At 40.5% G+C, this 20,946-nt stretch overlaps 1 protein-coding gene and 2 long non-coding RNA genes across 3 annotated transcripts in view; 2 read left to right on the top strand and 1 right to left on the bottom strand.

Annotated features, from left to right (window-relative positions):
* Positions 1 to 2,767: 2,767 nt before the first annotated feature.
* On the top strand, positions 2,768 to 9,123 carry LOC134437652 (uncharacterized). Its single transcript, XR_010032458.1, has 4 exons — positions 2,768 to 2,925; positions 4,899 to 5,015; positions 5,924 to 6,025; positions 8,523 to 9,123. It is a non-coding gene; the product is annotated as an uncharacterized LOC134437652 (long non-coding RNA).
* Positions 9,124 to 11,028: 1,905 nt separating this feature from the next.
* LOC134437016 (uncharacterized) lies at positions 11,029 to 13,949 on the top strand. Its single transcript, XR_010032310.1, has 4 exons — positions 11,029 to 11,177; positions 11,769 to 11,864; positions 12,500 to 12,730; positions 13,646 to 13,949. It is a non-coding gene; the product is annotated as an uncharacterized LOC134437016 (long non-coding RNA).
* A 2,128-nt stretch (positions 13,950 to 16,077) lies between these two features.
* LOC134437017 (kinesin light chain 2-like) overlaps positions 16,078 to 20,946 on the bottom strand; it is a 31,650-nt gene continuing 26,781 nt past the window's right edge. The window contains exons 15-17 of the mRNA XM_063186443.1: positions 20,890 to 20,946; positions 20,413 to 20,470; positions 16,078 to 19,393 (exon numbers count right to left, since the gene is read on the bottom strand). The exon at positions 20,890 to 20,946 is cut by the window's right edge and continues 68 nt beyond it. Coding sequence (XP_063042513.1) covers positions 19,310 to 19,393; positions 20,413 to 20,470; positions 20,890 to 20,946 — 199 coding nt within the window. The 3' untranslated portion in view covers positions 16,078 to 19,309. The remainder of the gene's footprint in view (positions 19,394 to 20,412; positions 20,471 to 20,889) is intronic.

Below are 20,946 nucleotides of genomic sequence, written 5' to 3' on the forward strand. Positions count from 1 at the left end.
GCATGAATTCTGCTTCTGTCAGGTGAAGAAAGGGATAGTCCTTAAAACTTTATAACATGGTTTCCACAATTAAACATGGTGGTGGAAGCATCCTTCTGTGGCAGCCTCAGCCACAGTAAACCTTGTTTGGGTGTACGGCACCATAAAAACAGAAGATTATGATAGAATGTGGAAGGTGACCATACAAAAATATGCTCATAGAGGAAGCTAAGATCTTCACTGGATCTTTCAATAAGATAATAACCCAAAACTTTCATCCAAAATTGTTCAAATGTTCTTCAAGGTTACTTAAACCATGATCATGTGGTGGTTCAGATCTCAATCCTTTAGATAGTCTTTGAGGAGTGCTAAAATGACTGTCCATCCTCAAAATCCATGAAATTTGGACCAGGTTAACTATTTGCAATGAAGAAAATGGGCCAAAATCCCTGGTAGGGCATGTGCCAACAACGTTAACAACTAATCAAAGTGCCTGATGTCAGTTTTGGTTCATAAATGGCACTCTATTGACTATTAATGATAAGGGGGCTAATAATTTTGTCCTTGCCATTTTTACCCTTTTTTGTTTAAACTCATTGTGGAAATGGAAAAATCCAAATTCAACTCATTGGACATTATCTCCATAAGTGTATTTGTTTCCAGAATAACAGAAACGGTTCATAATGGTCCTTCTCACTGAGAAATCAAGAGAGATGTCTAATTTCAGGAGGGGGGCTAATAATATCGTCCTCAACTGTATATACTGTTGAGTCAAAAAATTAAGTCAATCCAGTGTATCCTGACTGGTATTAAATGATCACTTAAAAGTCCATAAAGCCATCAAATAAGACATGTACATGCATTTAAATTCGCACAGAAAGACCTGTCTACACCTATACAACATACAGAGTCCTTAACACCTAAAACACCTATAGCCTACATTATATACACTACACGCACACACACACACACACACACACACACACACACACACACACACACACACACACACACACACACACACACACACACACACACACACACACACAGTAAAGCTCACACAACATTGGTTCGGCAGCATCCCAGCTGAAAACATGCACAGAAAATGGTGCAAGGCACACTGTTTACAGCACAGCTACATTTCTTAGAATTGCAGGGGCTTTTACTCTTGCAACCACATCTGATCATCTGTAAAATGTAGTCTGGTGCCACTTTGACTTATAACTTTTAACTTATTGGTATCAGTGCTTTGTTGCATGGGTCTTTCTTCCATCCAAATGCTTCAGGAGATAGTTCAGGTGGAGTGTGAACCAATGTCCTCCACAATATTGCTTGAAAATGAGCCCTTTTCACATTCTCAAGAAATGCCTCTGTTGTTGGTGGAAGAGCAGCCAGGTTAGGTGAAGATAAATTACCTTTCCCATTCTTTTTTCCCCATACCAACAACCTTGTGTGACATGCTGATACTGTCTGGAATGCCATAACATGCCGACACAAAGTTAGTGGCCTCACTGGAAAGTTGTTGGAATGGTGCCAGCACATTACCAATTGATGTCAAGTGATATCCAGCTTTTAGGGTCTTGATAACAGAGCCTTTACAGCTGCAGTGTCACACCCTGATATGGCATGGGCTGGTAAAAGGTCAATTACAATGTCATTTTGTGGATTTACATTTTTAATTTTATCTCTTTCCATGTTAATACGACCACCACTGAAATTATGTACTTTGTAGGCAAACAAATAATCAGCCAAAAATTATGTAATTATTACAATTTTTATTTTGTGTTACAACAGCACAGGAAGAGTAAATAGCAATGTATGAAATGGTGAAATTCTGTGTTGAATTAGTAATCCTTTCTGGGTATGTCTGAGCTGACACCACCAATATTCGCCTAAATGTTACATATTTCTGCTTGACAAACAGCTAGTTATGTAATTGTCTAAAATGTATTTGGTACGAGGACACTTTCTCCACTTTGATGTGGCAGGCCTACCACCCAGAATGCTCTATGGTTAATCATAGTGCAGTTATGAAGCTGTCAAAAGCTTGTGGGCTATGGCTGCAGCGAAATCAACATGAAAGGGTTAATATCTGAAATTGGCACATCACCCACTCTTATCCTGATGGGTAAGTGTTGGACAACTACAAACAGCAAAACCAAACAACCCACTATGAGATATAAAGCCACGTTTGGCGAAATGTTGGCCTTTGTGTCTCCGACTTGGAAAATCAGGCTTTTTGGGTGAATGCCCCGCCCCCAAACATGCATGACCCCACCCCCACTGATGTCCATACCTCACCACCTGTTCTTATACACATCCTACCATGTAAACAAACACAAAATAAGTATGGTATAGGGTATTTGGTCAGCATAACATGAATTGGGAGCCAAACACTGTTGTAATCTATGGCTGCAGCACATCAAGCATAAAAGGCTCAATATCTGAAAATGCTCAAGGGATATCACCGGGCATCGTCTGGAATCTTAATAGGTACACCTTAGGCAACCACAAACTGCAAAGAAAAAAACTTTATCAGACGAAACTGGGTTCGGCTGATATTTGGCTTTTGGCTGCCGGACTATATGACGTGAGTAAGCCCTCTTGTCTCAAGCCTCTTTGCTATCAGCACCCTACTGTTAAGTTACACCTGTGAGAACAGGTGTGATCACTTGAGGAGAGCTCTTGATGGCAGCTGTGACTGCAATGAAATTTAATTTGCCACAATTGCCAATCTGCTAGCCTATTGGTGCACACATAAAAAGGGAGGCATTTCAGCTGAAACTTAAGTAGCAAGGTCCCTGTAGGAAGGCTCCACAGTTCACCTACTTGAGGACTTTCACCATTGTCTCCTTGTCTGAAGCCATCCAGCTCCACGACATTTTGACGCTTCAGCAACGAAAAAACTATTTGTTGATTTCTAATTTTAACATCACTAATCATCAAGTAAGCCTGTGAAATTTGAAATGGTTGCCTTTTTATTGGATTGTCAAACATTTGTGTTATTAAACTACAGTGTTTATAGTTTTAATAGTTGGTCATCCGGGCACTGTAATTGTATTGCCTAGCAAAACATTATTTTAGTGAACTAAAGTTAGTTAGCCAAACTATTGCTTGTTGTATTTGTTCACTAACATCAGCACGACAAGCCATGAGCGCAACGCAGAAATTGTTTTACTAAAAAATGTCACATCAACTGCAAGAATAGCATGTATATGCCCAATCAGCCTCTGTTCAATTGCATCTCAAGAAACCAGCTGATGCATCAATGCAACAGCCCCACTGGTTTAAAAGGTTAAATTAGGTTCCAACTACACCTGAATAACAAACTTAATCAAACTTTTGTTATGTAGGCATGGTACCTTTTTATCTCCATTGTCAATAGTAGGCCTATGCGTAACCTTGGGCAGTTGTGACCTAATGGTTAAGGAGATCGGCTTTAGATCACAGTTGCATGTTTGAATCCCACCCTGACCTCTCGCTACACCCCCAGCTATAGGGTGCCCTTGAGCAAAGCATCTTATCTCATATGGCTGCAGAGACCAAATACCCTGTGATCTAGTCTTTACGTTACTTTGGATAAAAGTGTCATACTGTATGTCTAATGTAATGTAAATTTAACCTAATCACGGGCTAGTATGCAGCTTAACATGGACATTTTCGGAAACTAACGTCCATGGCTCAATGTTTTGAGGTGGTGGGCTTTAGATCAGAGGGTTGCAGGTTTGAATCCCAACCAGCAGCTGGGACATTCCAGGATTTTGGTACATTTCAGGGGTGAAAATTTCTGAAAATTTGATCTTCAATTTGATATTTTTTGGTCATATATTTATTAACTACAGGTAATATACTATCAAAAAGTTTGATTCGTCAAGCTCAGGTATCAAATATTTTTTTCAATGTAATAATCAATGTAATAAAAATACAACAGTAACAGGGTTGCGAGGAACAGGGTTGCAAATCTAGGCTAAGTTGATGTTTACCCCAGGGACAGATGCTAACTGTAAAATTAATCTATGTGTACAAGATCAAGGACAAACATGGTTATATAAATATATAAAGTAAATTTTGACTCTACTCAATGTTAGTCTTACAATATGAGTAACAGGGTTGCGTTCACTGAGTGACACACACAACTTGGACAAACATATTTGGGGAAAAAAACTAAAAAATGTTAGAGAATTCACCCTTGGTCTTGCCATGTGGGCAGAAAATGTCCTTGTAATGAAACTTCCTTTGTGACAGTAGGCAAATGTTTTTAACTCTTTCCCTGCCAGGTAAAATTCCCTATGGTAACAGGGTTGCGCGCATGTTGTGGGACACAACTTAAAAGCATAAAAACTGTAACAGGCAATACAATGTAGACCAAAGAAGTTATTTACATAAGTAAAGGAGATGCATATCAACAACATACAAGATGAAGTAATTTATTTAGAGCTTATTTTAATTGTTAAATTTGGCAAAGGAGTTGGTAACCCAATGTGTGGGACAAGAGAAAACGGGCATTTTTTGGGGTGTTCCAAAGATATTTGGCCTTTTGAATAATATTTAAGGAGCTTATTTTCCCACCAAACTTTACAGTTTGTCTTATAACAAGTACATTGTTCACAAAAAATAGTAATTCAGATATTTTGGAAATGCACATTTGATATGTAAGTGGTGGGACAGGAAATGTACCAATATCCTGGAATGTCCCACCTACATCCATGGCCAAATTGCCCTTGAGCAAGGCACCTAACCCCACATTGCTCCAGGGCCTGTAACCAATACCCTGTTCCTAAATAACTGTGTTGCTTTGGATATACGCATCTAGGCTACTATTGTAAATGGCTGTTTGTCATGATTCACTGTCTGCAAAAACTGTGCTCACCTCTACTAAATCAATATCTTCTGTCCCCTCCCTCCCCTTCGTGTTTCAGTTTGTATTTCCAAACAAAATGGCATCTTTTGAGTCTCAATTTGAGATCATCCCTATTCATCTCCCTGATGATGCCCCTCAAGATGTTTTAGATGCCATCAAAGCCCTGAACGACTCGGTAAGTTTACTGTAGGCCCATCACTTCAGCCTTGTTTTGCACTGCCTCCTTCAGGCAGAGGATGGGGTGAAGAGGAAATGATACTTTCCTAATGCAATACACAAACGGAGGTTATTTCCAAAATCACTCGCGCAGATGCACTCCTTTCGTTCAATCAAATTTTCTATTAAACAGTGTCCACGTTTACATGAGACATTTACTTCAGAATTAACTGTGAATAAAATTCTGCTTCGAAACCGTAATCTAAACACCACAATTCGGAACTAAATGAAGGATCACAGTACATTGGTCGACAGAACTAATCAGAAATTAAAAACTTCATGTCACGTAGCCAATGAAGCTGTTAGAATCTTGATTCTACCAATAGGCCCCTACAGTCTTGTAGATGGCCATCCGGGCACTTTGCTTGTAATGCCTAGTTTGGCGTGCTAAGTTAATTAGCCAAACAATCACATGTCATGTTTGTCCACTAACATCAGTACCGCAAATGATGCGAACAACGCGGATTTTTTTAAAAACTCCAAATTGATGTCACATCGACTGCAAGAATGGCATGTATGCCTTTTGAATTTGGCATTGGTCTCCAATGTCAATAATATGTAACCTTATGTCATTACTATAAAGATAGGCAGGGTAGGACCGATAATCTGGCATATAGCCCCCCCGGGCCTGTGCTTGTCTTTAACATGGACAGTCGATTGGGCTGTGCAAGGGCTGGTCTAGGCCAAAAATGTCCAGTCTGTTTTTTTGGTCCCAAGGCCTACTGTGTAGTTCAACATGCAAAATCTCAAACTCGCTAAGCAGCTTTTTGTTTGATCCACAATTTACACACTGCAAAATAATGTTGATGTCTACTAAATCAATATCTTCAAAGGTTCTGCTTGTCTTCCTTTCATGTTTTTTTTTAGTTTTTATTTCCAAACAAGCCGGTACCTGATGTTCCTGATGAGATCCCAGATGATGCCCCTCAAAGTTTTATAGATGCCATGAAAGCCCTAGAGGACATGGAGGTAAATTCACTGTATTTAATGTCATTTCCAAGATTCCTTTACAAAATGTCAACTTGTCATATTTCATCTGAAACTGCATAACATTAAAATCAGGGGCCATATATTATGGCCTCAAGGGCCACAAAAGGCCCTCGAAACATGGGTTCCCCACCCCTGGACTAAGATTTTTTTTTTTCTGCACACAAACTTCAAAAATGTTTACATTTCTGAAGACCATAAGCCCATCCATACTGCACAGCCTTTGCGATGTATGATTCTTTTTTTATATAGTGTAGCAGAGATGTGGACTTGTGACTTGTGACTTGGACTGACTTGTGACTTGAGTCACAAATGACTCGACTTGAGACTTGACTTGTCAATATTAGGAATGACTTGTGACTTGACTCGACTTGTACAATATTGACTCGAGACTTGACTTGACTTGCCAGTTTTAGCTTGCAATAACTTGCAATAGCAAGTCCAAGTCAATGAATATATTTTTTTTTTCATTTGTGTGTGAAAAATGCATGAAAGAGAGAAAAACTAAACAATGTACACTTAAGCACCAGTTTAAGTACATTAATTACACAAGTACCAGTAGGTCTACTATTTTTGTTTAGATCCCCTTACGAAAATCTTTCATGGTTTTACTGTAGTAACCATGATCTCTTTAAGTACTCTGAACCATCCATAGTATCACTATGGCTTATCCATGTTTTTTTCTTCTTTTTGTAAACCGTTGTTCCTGACTAACCATGAATCATGGTTATTCATGGTTTTCATGTTTTTTCAGCATGGTTTGTGTCTATGGTTTACATGGTTACAAACCATGCTAAAAAAAACATGGTAAATTGTGGGTTGCATGGTCACCCAAAAAAACTTGTTTGCAGCCGTGGTGTAATGGTTAGGGAGCTCAGTTGGACTGAAGATCACAGAGTTGCAGGTTTGAATCCCACCCTTAGGCCAACCTCTCCCTACACCTCCATCCATGACTGAAGTGCCCTTGAGCAAGAGCAAGGCACCTAACCTCCCATTGCTCCAAGCACTGTCACCAATATGTGCGTTGGATAAAAGAAGCGGCAACTAGGTGTAATTAAATGAATAATTATAAACCGTGGTAAAACCATGGTTAGTTTTCAGATTAAAACCATGCCTCATTTTATAGTTAAACCTAGTCAAACCAGAAACCATGCCGAACCATGCTCAAAAAAAGATAAATCATGTAAGAGACATGACTGGCAAAGGGGGACATGCAAAGCAGTGTCGAGAGGTAATGAATTTATGACCAAAAGTAACTGTCAACATTGCACATAGAATACAAGGTGACTTGTTAAGGACTTGGAAAAAATAAGACTTGGACTTGGACTTGACTTGGCTTTGGCACGACTTGGACTTGGACTTGACTTGGTCAAATGTGTCGTAACTTGTGACTTGACTCGGACTTGATTGGAAGGACTTGAGACTTACTTGCGACTTGCAAATTAGTGAGTTGGTCCCATCTCTGTAGTATAGTGTACTGTATAACCTTATATTCTGTTTGCAAAATGTTATGTCCCCTATTTATAGGGTGGTTGACTCCTTAACGGGGTCCTATTGTGCTTTTCCATGTCCACTACCCATTTATTGGGTTACACAGCATCTGTTGTTTGTAAAAGCTTGGTAAAAGACGCAATTCACAAATTGGCCTCTTGGGGGAGAATTTCTCTGCCGCAGGAACGCTATTTCTCAACTGTCAGAGAACGCGTGGTTGGGTTTTCAACATTCTATAGCTTTTGTTTCCGGTACGGGTCTACGTCATGCTGTACCTAACATTGCTGCTTATGGGATGGAGTGTTGACGATGTCACAGACCATTTATTAATTGCAGAGACAGTAGACCTAATGCGCATTTGTTCATCGCAGCCACATAGCCTAGGCCTATCTGAATTTGACAGTATTGTGATGAGATGTATCCTATTTGTGAATACACCACTCAGTGTACAAAATAGTGTACAAGAATAGTGTAGCCTACAAGGATAGTGTAGGATTTCGCCATTCACAAGTTTATTCCATTACGCATGTTTTTTTTTTTTTCAATTCATAAATCGGCTCCGTCAATGGGCTACAGCATCGGTCTAGACTGGAGGCTACACTCACCTGTGGCCCAAGTTATATATTTTTGTTTCATTCTGCACTTCCACGCGTTTCAAACAGGCGGCGTAGGGTGCATGTACACAATGATAAAAAATAATGGACATGAAAACAAGTGATCATTCAAAATTAACTCCACTAACCACAGTAAAGCAAAATATTAACAATGAAAGTTATTCTAAATAGCATAATAGGGCACCTTTAATGTCCCTTTTTGGGATTAAAAAAGTAGTAGTAGTGGAGACACTGACGAAGGCAACAGCCGAAACGTTTGTCTACACTTCTGCTGCTATGTAAATAAAAAAATAAAAAAGAAGAACCCGAGTGCGATCCACTTTTTCACCTTCGGAATTAAAAAAGTAACCACTCCACTTTTCTTTCTTTAACAGAAGGCTGCATGCAAAGATGGTATCACGAGAGAAGAGATGGCTGCATATGTAGCCACTGCCCGTGAGAAATGTCTTCTCTATGCACTAGACCCATCTGAACCATGCGCCCCGGAGCCAGAGGAAACCAATAATGCAACAAGAGGAGGAGGAAGAGTAGAGTATTTATTAATCCCCAGGCAAAATGACGCACAGAGGGAAAGAAGGGCATCTAGAAGGAGGAGAAGAAGAAACAAGAAATGAATACAAAATGCACATGGCAGCATTTCATATAGCAGCCACTCTTCTTCCTTCTTTGTATTGGTAGCCTATTTAGCCTAGCATAATTTAACATGTTTCTTCACCCACATCATGGAAGAAAGTGGTTCTGCTGAGGACCAAAGCCAAGAGAGCTCACGTATAACAAGCTCTCGCCTGCCCCATCTACCCCCCCCCCCATAATTTTTTTAAACACTTTGTTGACCCGTTTGGTTTTTAAAACAAACTGCACAGTCAAAAGGTGCAAATGATTTGAAGTAACAATATGCACTTTATGTTTGTTTTTAAACGCAAGTTTCATATTTCTGTGCTCTTAGTCTTCTCAAAAATAAAGAACAAAATTATACACTCCTGTCTCTGTGTTTACTTGCCTACTACAAGCAGTTGTGATTCTACACTGCTTTGAACACCCACCAGTGCCTTATTAAAAAAAAATTGTTAGTAGTTAAACTAGATGGGTAAATATAGGTTTAACCCCAAAAATGGATACAAAAGGTTTTTTTTCCATAGATTCTACATTGGACCTGCTAAATGGCATACTAAAAATCTGACTTTGAGAAATGGGTCCTTTTCAACATGTCCCACAGAGGCTTAAAAAAGCAGCTTTTTTTGTTCCCCCCCCNGGGCCCCCCCTAACACAACCACTACTTGTAAATCTACACAATGAGTTCTCTTTTTTTTTAGTTTGTTTATGTCTTTGTATTTGAAAACTAAAGCAATAAACACAAGTACATTCCGGTCTCTGCACTTATTTAAGCACAACCAGTGACAACCACACTGCAGTGGACACCAACTGCCTCCGAGCAGTGCCTTATTAAATACTCTTAGTTACAGTAAACTCCACACACCTCAGTCTTCGTTTCCCAAAGATTGTGGCCATGCCACCAGAGTAACTAATTTAATTTGTCTTGTATTTGAAGGCCACAGTGTCTCATTTGTGCCTTACAGACACACACAGCGGCAGTACATTGAAGGGTGGCAATCCCTATTCCTCCACACAAGGCAGATTGAAGGGCCTGCTACACAGCAAGGTTTTCACTGATAATATGCCAGGTGAGAAGGGAAGGGAGTTAATTGTTTGCAATACACATGGTGGCAGGGAAGTAGACAGGGCAAGGGACAAAGGGGTTAATTATCCTGGGCCCAGGGAGAAGGGGCAGAATTGGGTCCTTATTACATTGCATGTATTGGGTGGGCCCTTTCAGATTACTTAGTCCTGGGCCAAGCCAAAGCTGTCAGCGGCCCTGCATGGCTGTATGCTAAATTGGCAGTTGTCTTTAGTAGGCTACTGTGGAATGGGAAGTGTGACGTAGGGCTATTCCACATGAGCCTTTTGAGGGACAGGAGGTGGCAAGGAGATCACTACATCAACTGCCTGGTGATAGACTAGAGATAACGGTAGACTATTAAGGGCTATTAAGGGCCCATTATATAAGTAGCCTATACACATGAGTTTTGTTTTTCCCCACATTTCCATGCGAATAACATGGAAAGCTCTGTGTGCATCTTAGGTCTACAGGCAATGCTGTGAAAGAGACCAGAGTCGTGACTTTGGAACAACACAGCCAGCCAAGCAAGCACCCTTCAACGGGAAGAGGTTTACATTGACAAAAAAACCCTACATCCTAATATTGTGGCATGTACAGATGTCATGTTGATTTCTGAGTTCAGATAGGCCTTACTGGTAGGCCTACTTGAGTATAACAGGTAGACTTAAGGCTGCAGGTTTGAATCACATCCCACTCCCTACGCCTCCATCCATGGCTGAAGTGCCCATAGCAAGGCACCTAATCCCACATTGCTCCAGAGACTGTAACCAATAGCCTGTAGGCTAAAACATGTAAGCAGTTTTGGATAAATGCGCCCACTAGCCTTCGGACAGCAAATCAATCATAGGTATTATTGAAGCTATTAAATGAACATTTCTGAGGCCTGAATAAAATTGACATCCCTGCAAAACATTTTTTAAAAATCCCTGCCAAACATGCAAAACATTTTATAGCCTGGATTAGGCCTACTTGGAACAAAAGGCAACAACATTCTTATAGCCTATAGCATACCTGCGCCTAAATATTTGTAGCCTATTCTAGTAGGCCTAGTTACTTGGGCCTAATTTGATTCTTGCCAATGACAAGAGGGCGTGATTAAATGAAAATGAATTCGCCACAACTGCCAATCAGCAATCACCTGGTAGTCTATTGGTTTATGCATGAAAAAGGAGGGGCTACATATAAGATAAAATTGTCAAATCATCGACATTTCTACCTGTGGCATACCTGAAGACTTCCACTGTCTCCAGATATCGTCCGAAGATATCATCCAGCTCCTCGCAGAAAGCTCGCGTTGTCAACAAAGAACTTCGTCGTTGCTCCATTTCAACACCACCACCACTAATCTCAAGTAAGTCTGAAGCCTGAAGTTCAAAATTGTTGCTATTTTCTGTCGTGGCGGCCAGTCCGTCCACATTGTTTTGGGGAGAACAAACATAGCCGCGGACTGTTCGCCTAGTAGGCCTAGTGGTAGGCTATTACAAAATGCTGTTTCAGGCCTAAAACGCAGAGTAGGCGGCATACATGGTTACAATAGGGGTTTGTCAGTCGTGGGGCAATCGCCATTCACCTGTCACTGTCAGCCTGGCTGATTGCAGGAGGCGGTGTCGTAGGCCTACTCGTTAGCTAGCTTTTTACTGACATAAACTAAATTAATCATATCCGCCCCCCTCATTTTCCCGCGTTCTTCCAGAATGTACCTGGCTGATGCACCACTGCCTGCGTGCGAATGGCCTCAAACACTGTATGCGTGCCGAATGTATATAGGCTACTGGCATGGTAGTGTATCCCTACCTAATAAGACCAGGCCAACAGTGTGCACTGCAGGCTATTCTAGAGCCTCTGATCAATAACTCTGGTTCACACAAAACGAACTTCTCTCTTGGTATTTTTTTGCCTCCCAAATGAATCATTTTTTCTATGTTCTCCTTTTCTCGTTTAGTTGGTGTTTCCAAACAAAATGGCATTCCCAAGAAGACCCCCTCGAAGTGGAGGTGCCTGTGGTGACGATTTGGTAGAAGCCATGGCTACCATGGTGGTAAGTAGGCCTATTGCAATGGAGCAGAGTGGTGAGTGCTAATACTCATGAACGGCCATCCGGGTACTTTGCTCTTAAATTTGCGTTACGCCCCTTTATGGGTGAAAACAAACCGAATGTCTCATTGACTTACATGCTACATCGGCTAACCTAAATGAACAGATTCCATGCTTCAGCCACGGCTGTTTGGCTATATTATTTGAACAGCCGGCAACACAACACGCTTTCGGCATGTTGCGCGTGAACAACGCTTGTCTACAGGTCCGTATCTTTCGTTTATTGAACCCCAACATTACCAATTGACTTGTATGGGTTGTTTTCCCCCATAAATGGGCGTAACGCACATGGAAAACGTCACGCCGTTCATGAGTATAGCAGGTGTTTCCACCCCCCAGCCTTTTATCAGCCTGGGAAATATCATGGTACTTTTCAGAATCAATGTGATGTCTGTGAACCACGGTCCATTTACCTGTGTCAAAGTTCTACCTGCATGCCCTATATTATTACAAGGCTGCATGTTATCTTGTTGGGATGTGTTCGAAATGTTATTGGCTGAATTACAATATTCATCACCAGCATAATTTTGGGCAAAACTGAAGCTGCATTACAGAACTGAAGATCTCTTCTCCCCACAGAAAGCGACAGAAAGCCGTGTCCCGAAACCAATGCTGGATGCCCTTGTATTTAACACTTATGACAAATTCTTCACCTGGGCACGGAAGCAAAATGAAGATGAAGCCTCAGCCTTGGCGACAGAAGAAGGGTACTTAAAACAAGTTGCTGCTGAAAAGAACAAATTGACAAGCCTAAAAGAAGAATTGCTGCCATACCAAGAACGCCTACTAGCACTCGTGCCAGAGGAACTTGTAAGTACATGGTCGATTATTATTAAGTAGCCAAATATTAGTCCTAATCTTGGTAGAGTGTGTATTAGTAATTTACATTTTTGTTTTGTTCACTATTTTATCTATTGTATTTTTGTTCTTCCCTTGAGGGCATTTCACTATGTGGCCAATATTTTTTAATATTGGTAGTCTGTGTAGTAATATTTTATCATGTCAATTGCAATCAAACACAAGACCAGAAATTCTAAATGCAATTTCTTCATTGAATAGTTGTGAATTGGAATTTGGCAGTATGGCTCTGTAGCCTATCGGAGTCCCCTCTTTTTCCATGAGCACCAAGGAGGCTAGACTCATTGGACAGCAGCAGCGTAGTAGCACAAACTATCCCCCCCATGAACAGAGCAGGCAACATGACAAGAAGTATATGGGCTCGATCGTTCTAACCAGAATGCATCACACGGGCAAAGTCAGCATGCGCGCTGCCTAGCAAAAGCAGCACTGCTTCATCACGAACGTGCCTTATGTCTTGTCATGCACAAGTTGGAGCTGGGGAGTTCGTGGGTTGCAAAGAATTGAGCACCCAAGAAAAACGTTGACTTTTTAAAGGCACCAAATTTGTCAATGATCAATTGCTACGTTTACATGACGTTAATTCCGAATTAATAATTCCGAATTAAATGGTTCCGTCCAGTTTACTTTGATCTTTCATTTAATTCCGAGTTGTGAAGTGTTTATTTCTGAATAAAGCTATATTCCACTTTGAAAGCGTAATGTAAAGTGAGTTCATTCGGAATTAAAATCGTCATGTACACTAAGCAATTGAGGAGTGAGGAGAGTTTATTGGCTGACCTGAGACAAATTATAAGCATTAAGCTCTTAACTACCTTAGCCTGCCAGAACTGACACTAAAGCTGCATTTTTGTTTTCTCTTGAAAGAGGGAGGAGTTCGTCAAGAGGACTGAGGCAAAGGTGGCAAAGATGATGGAGGCCACCAAGTTTGACTGAGGACCAACATCTAACAAGCTCATGGCTGATTCATCTTCCTTCAAGTTGAACTTTTATTTTTTGTATTTTTTTACACCCTTTTTTAAACAGTGTAATACAAAAGCTACAGTGGGAATGTACATACGGCTTGATCCTACGAAGACACTTGATACTATGCTACTTTTTATTTTTTAATTATTTTTTTACTCAAGGTTTGTAGCGCTTGTCTTTGAAAAATAAAAAAAGATGTTCCTCACCCCTTGGTTATCTGCATTTACTTGACCACAACCAGTGGTAATCCTACATGGATTTAGACAAGTGGTTTTCAACCTTAGGGTCGGGACCCCATATGGGGTGGCTTGCAATGCCTTGGTGTGTAAGAAACATACGGCTGAATGTTAAGCCTTATATAAAATGAATATATTTTCCAATTGAAATGCCAAATGCAATTATCTCTGGTTTAATAGCCTACAAATGACTATAGCTCAGTCTTTTTTTTCCAGTCACATAAATGTGTATGGAGTCCCCAGATATTTGGGATGTCATAATGGGGTCCCAATACGAAAAAGTTTGGGAACCACTGATTTGGACCCTAACCAGGATCTCCTTCTGCCACTATTTTATTTAAATATAACGTACGGTAATGCTCTCAAAATTAAGCATCTCTTTCAGTGAATGTGTCAGTGATATTAGATTACCAAGTCCCTATCATTTGCTACGTTTACATGAGACATTTAATTCGGAATTAACTCCCTTTTTAATTCTGAAATCTTAATTCTGCTTCAAAACGTCATGTAAACACTTCTTAAATTGGAATTAAAAGAAAGATCAAAGGGAACTCAATGGAGCTATTTAATTCTGAATTATTGTCATGGAATCGTAGCCAATGTGTATGGAAGTCAGTCAATGACGTAGCTTCTCTTGCCATTTCATCCCACAATGTGTCATTCAGGTGATTGGCATAGCAAGGTTTACGATCAACTGGGGGAGAGTGCACTGAATGGGTGATCTGTATAAGACTATGTACGACTAAGTTGTAAGTTGCAGCAAACAAGTTACATTTACCCTACTAGAATATATACAACCAACCCATGCCAGTTCAACACTGCATGATGCAACCAAAATGCCCGGAATATTGAAGGGAAGAGTGGTTATTTAGCCGATGGGTATTGGTCAGTCCCTGAAGCAATGTGGGGTTTAATGGCATGGCATTACAATGTGCAGCCTTCCTGTTACAAGAACAATTCCATAGGCCCATTCCACTACCCAGTGGAAATGTGGAAAAAAAAGCTTCAAAGGTGCATTGTAATATTTTTGCAGTTTCTTTTCAGACTTCCATTCACAAATGTTAGCTTTTTCCCCAAATACTTACTATCAAAATATAAGTAGGCTATTCATTATTACTGGGAAAGTGGTACTTTTCTTACATGAAAAAGGTGGATGTTCTCCATGTATGTCATTTTGAATTTCTATAAACCTGCATTTATTTTTAGCGACTGTACTGTACTTTGGCCACACTAGTAAATATTAGTTGATTATTTAGTTTAAAAAAAACATAAAATATGTTTTGGCAGTTGATTTCAAATTGGTTTCAATGAGCAACATAGTTGCAATACCTACTCTGGCCACCATCCTATACAATACAAGTTTAACCTATTATGACTTCAACTGCTGGGCGGCTCTATATCCTCATACCTTTAAGCCTACCAGATCTTATGAAATCCAACTCAGAACTTGTGACTTGTAGGTATGTACAACTTATCAGCATGGCACGGCCCAGTGTAACAGATGCCAGGGACAAAGTGGCCACTTCCTATGTCTATCTGCTATCTCTGTTCCTCTCTGACACATACTTGCACACACTTCATTGATCACAACTGTTGATGAACACAACCTGGTTACACTTCAAGGTCCATATACAGTATTGTATAAAGATAATTTGAAGTATGAAAAGTGTATAAAGTATGTACTGTATCATTATAAAGGCTGGAGGTTCTCAGCTCTTTTTTTTTGACTAAACGTCCCCTTGACCTCATAAGCCTACTAACAGCCCCCGTAGTATTTAAAAAATAATGCCCCCAATGTCAATTCAGGATCGCCCCATCTCAGCTGTATCCCCAACGCCCCTAGGAGAACTGTAGAGCGCCCTAATCTAGGCTAATACGCTAATAAACACTAATCTAGGCTAATAAAATGTTGAGTTATAAATAGTGTAACTTATATAGGGTAGGTCCATAATATCGTAGAGGATTGCATTGCTGATGCATGCAAACACACTGATTACAGTACAATGGTAAAAAAATTGATATGCGACTTGCATGATCCATACTTTCACCACCACCCACACTCTCAATTATTCGAAGAAAATGAACACATTCACAGCATTATGTTTTCCAGTTTGAAAAGTGGAACTTAGGATTTTATTGATCGTTTATTTATTACGCATTTATTTACTGAACATTTTTATTAAAATATACAGGAGGTTGGCCCCTTCACACTTAAGTACTTGACCAGTGGAGCGATTCAGGAATACAGTAGAACTATAACCATACCCAATATACTTCAATTCTACTTCAATAGAATATGCAGGCTATATTCTACATCAGACTGTGTGTGTGTGTGTGTGTGTGTGTGTGTGTGTGTGTGTGTGTGTGTGTGTGTGAGAGAGAGAAAGTATGGGGGGAAGAAGGATAACTGACACAGATAGATAACTGACACACATGTTCGCCCACACACACATTTTGCGGAGGGGAATATTCTTCTCTAAAGTAAAAAAAAAAAGAAATACTATGGCTCATGAGAGCTTTTCAAGAAAGCAACACATAGTACAAACAATACAGAAAGCCTAATGGCTGTCCAAATAGTCAGACACACAAAATAGACACACACACGCACACAGCTTTCAAAATCCAGCCAGCATGTAGGGTTATGGTGAAAGGCTGCCTTCGTATGCATGTTTGAGACGACAAATATACACTGAAGTAACACATGATTTCTAAAATGCACATCGAGTGGTGACCACATTCTTAAATGACTCATCCTCTCATCATTTATTTGCCTTTCGTTCTCACATGTCTTTGCTTCACATTCTTTCCCCTGGTAACTTTCCCAAGGGCTCTCCTCTTCCCTTCAATCCAAAAAAGGAAAAACATTTTCCATCCATCACATCTTTGCCAGGAAGCAGCAAGGGTAACTAACCAAGACTTTGCCTCAAAACTAACCAAGAAAGCCTTGCCTGAATCCTACACCAAGGCCACAGAGTTAAGAGGTCCGATTTCCCACTTTCCTAAGCAGCCTGGCTGAACTGCTTTTTGGTCAAACAAAATCTTTCAACCTTCTCAGCAAAAGTTTCCTTCTCTCTTCATCCCCCTCTCCCATCATTCCCAAATCATGTTCTTTTACCCTCTTGGGTCCCACTTGACAATGTCTTTGACCATTCTAGTAAGCAAACCCATTTTTTAACATTCAAATGTGTCTCGTCTCCCTTAAAGGTCACATCCCCAACCTGCAGTCTGCGAGGAAGAAGACAAAGAACATGTGCCAGGGAGTCAACAAGTTAGTTAGGTCCAGCGGAGTAAAGGTAGCATATCTCTGTCTGTCTGTGAAATGGAAGCTGTTGGGTGCCCCCTACTGTTCAGTTGCTGTAAGTGCAGAATTCAACAAGGGCCAAGTGAAACACCACAACAGGACATAAGAAAGTAAAATAATAATAATAATAATAAAAAAATCAACAAACCAGAAAGCACAAGAGGGAAGAAATTGTATGATTTGAGGTTACATTTGGATTTCTTACATAATTTCCAGTTTATTTATTTTTTAAATCACCCGTTCTTTTTTTAAGAAGCAGAATATGCAGTTAGCCTACTCCAGTCCAGTCAAAGCCAGCAACCAAAAGGGCTTCCACGACTAATACAAAGCTTACGGCGACTTGAAAAAGTCTCAAATTTGTTTCCAACTACTCGTAACTCTTGCTGTGATGACTCACGAGCAAGACGGAAACAAAATGCAGCACAGGAAGAAACATTCTAGTCAGTCTGAGATGGTTGGTGTAGTATTTTTTTTGTTTTGTTTTCTTTACGTCTCTCATTTCTATATTTCTATATACACATTGTACCAAAAGATATCAAACGACTGTCAGCAACAACATGAGTGCGTGTGTGTGGGGGGGTGGGAGCCACAAACAACTTTTTTTTTTTTGGATCAGTGCTCAACATACAGACACTCTGGGTTGTGTGAATGTGTGTGTGTGTGTGTGTGTGTGTGTGTGTGTGTGTGTGTGTGTGTGTGTGTGTGTGTGTGTGTGTGTGTGTGTGTGTGTGTGTGTGTGTGTGTGTGTGTGTGTGTGTGTGTGTGTTTCAGTGACCGTACAAATGTGACTGAGCCAAACAAAAACACTGATATAGTTGCCATCTGTCTTGCTCTGCAGTCACCCCCCCCCCCAACTCCACTAACATCTTTCCAGTTTATTTATCTCTCATTTTTAATAACTCCAGTGACGAACCCCGCACCCCCACCCCACCCCAAAGCTCTACAGTGTAAACAAAGTCCCTGTGCACTATTTACAACGAAAAACAAAGAAAATAAACAGAGCAAAACACAAACGAACCCGAGTCAATAATTTAAAACCGTATATACATACAAATCAGAAGGCAAAATGTGAGGCGCAGACCAAAACAAAATCAGTGCTGCGGTCACTTTTTTTTTTTTCGTTTAAAATCCTTTTTTTCTTTAAATATAATCACAATAATGCAGTAAAGAGTTGATCTAAGAGCATCTCTCGTCTCACTAACGGCAAAGGAAGAAAAAGGTGTTTATTTTTTTTCTCCGCTATGTTTTCTCCCATCTCTTTGTTTTTTTTATTCTTCGGTCTGTGGAATGGAGGTGGTTTGTTTTTAGCTTTAGCATGCTAGTGCAGTGAGTGCATGTAATAAATGCGTGTGTGCTTGTGTTTGGGGGGAGATTGTGAGCATGCAGCACATGTTCATGCTACTTGGCGATTAGCAACTCCACCTCCACACACTTTGTGTTGTCATGGAAACCTCTCTTTAATCTAGCAGCGCCACGGGAAGAAAAAAAACATGTTAAGTCGACATACTGTATCTATGCCTCAGCTTATGTATGTGTGTGGCTAATTCGTACCATGGGTGCACTCACAATTTTGTCAGCCTGCAGTACCTCTCCCACACCACTGGGCGGTGGGGGTGTATGATTAGATAGGTAAGGATAATCCTCTGCTCCAGAAAGAAAAGTTCAGGTCTAGTGAGCGGCATGCTAAAGTGTCTCTTTGTTTTGTAATCTATGTCTAAGTAAATGTTGATCATTTATTTTCATATGATATGAGCGCAAATGTACAGCAAAAGCAGCTAGCTCAAGGTTAGCCCGAGAGCAGTGTCGGAAAAAAAAAAATAAAAAAAAAATAAAAAAAAAAAAAGCCTCTTTATTCTTCCAGTGATTCTTTTTTCTCTCTCTCTACTGTATTTAAAAGAAAAAGGAAAACAGAGTGAGAACGTCTGCTGCGGGCATAAAGAAATCATGACTGAAGTTGGAAGCTGGTAGCCTGTCCTGATTGGACCCTGATTTCTAGGTTGGACCCGCCCCCCTTTAAAAGCTATTGGCTTAGCCAACCAGAGAGTTCCGGCGAGTCAGGTCCACGTTGCTGGCGCTCAGTCCTCTCGATTCCGATAGGCCGGCGTTAGCATCCTGTCAGGAGCAGAGACCAATGAGGATTAGAGGAGAGAGATGCTGTACGTGAAGTTTTGATAATGATACAGTATGATACAGTATGAGTAAGTGACAGCGCAGGTGTAAGAGCGAAACATTGTTTTTGTGCTGCTTAAAAAGCCACCTAACCCGGAGTTAATCTCAATTCACCCCTTGGCCCTACCCCTTACCCCTCCCCCTCCGTTTTGTGTAGGGGTAGGGGTATCCCAATAGTCGTTAAGGCAGAGGGGTAGGGGTAAGGGGGAGGGCTTTGTAGCCCTCAAAAAGGTGGGGTTCGGTCAGGCAGACTACATTTGGAGGGGTAAGGGGTAGGGGGTAGAAAAATACAAATGGGAAAGGCCCCCAGTGTGGTTACATTTATATAAACTTTTAGATTTTCAATAACTAAACAAAACATGTCTGTGGAGGCTGCCCTGTGAGCCTCAGCTTGGACTGAAGGTGTTCTCAACTCGAAGGAAAAAGTGCATTTCCAGCCGATGGTTGGTCCCCGTTTATTGCAAAAATGAATTTTATTACAGAAACTATGTTCACCTTCCGTGCTGTGCATTAAAGTGTGCTGGCCAAGTTTGGCTGGCAAACACGGCTACGGTAAGACCCGTGCGTTTCTCCAGTCCAAACCTCATTACCCACTGATTGTGGGCACCTGTAATTATAGGTCTACCCATCAGCTATGTGATCTATAATAAAATGAAGTGCTCCCCCATGTGGCTAAATCTAAAACTATGCTAAAACCGGTGAGAATAAAATGGTTCATACAATGTCTCTCCAGAAAGTCAAAGAATGCGCGCACATCAGTGGCACAGGTGCTGGACCAAACGTAAGATAACTGAAAAGAAAATAAAGGTCCGCAACACTGTTAAATGCTCCCAAATATTTAATGGCATATTTTTTAACAGTGTTGCGGACCTTTATTTTCTTTTCGTACAATGTCTCTCCCATCATACACTAAAAGTCAAGGTAAAAGTAAATTGAGAATACACATTGTATTGCATACAGACCTGTGACTGGTCCTCCACACTCTTGTTGAGGAAGTTGAGAGAGCTGGCCCTCTTCATGCTTCAACAGACAGACACAACTGTACTTAACACTCCATACTTAAACATTACATTGGTTTAAGTCTAATATACAACACTTGTCAAATGTAAAACACAGTTTGCAATGGAATTTCTCTTGAAAGTGCACTATTCAACTGACACCACCACTAATGATCAATTTTACTCTTCTATCCGTACATTATGACTAAACATCCCTGCACTGATGAGTCATTGACACAAAAAAACTTCAAAATCTATAGATAATCTCTGTCAAGCAAGAGACTGGCAGGTGATCCAGGCTGTTTAGGTTCAAACTGTTTTGCAAATTTCAAGAATAGAGAAAAGCAACAAAGCGATTTGACCGTGAAAGTATGTACAAAGAGAGATAAACAGACTAACACACACACACACACACACACACACACACACACACGTCCTCACCCGGGGTTGCGAGCCTCCTGGGGTCCGCTGCCTTGTAGTTTCTTAACCAGCATCTCA

Source organism: Engraulis encrasicolus, chromosome 21 (genome assembly GCF_034702125.1).
Source record: "Engraulis encrasicolus isolate BLACKSEA-1 chromosome 21, IST_EnEncr_1.0, whole genome shotgun sequence".
NCBI classification, from domain to species: domain Eukaryota; kingdom Metazoa; phylum Chordata; class Actinopteri; order Clupeiformes; family Engraulidae; genus Engraulis; species Engraulis encrasicolus.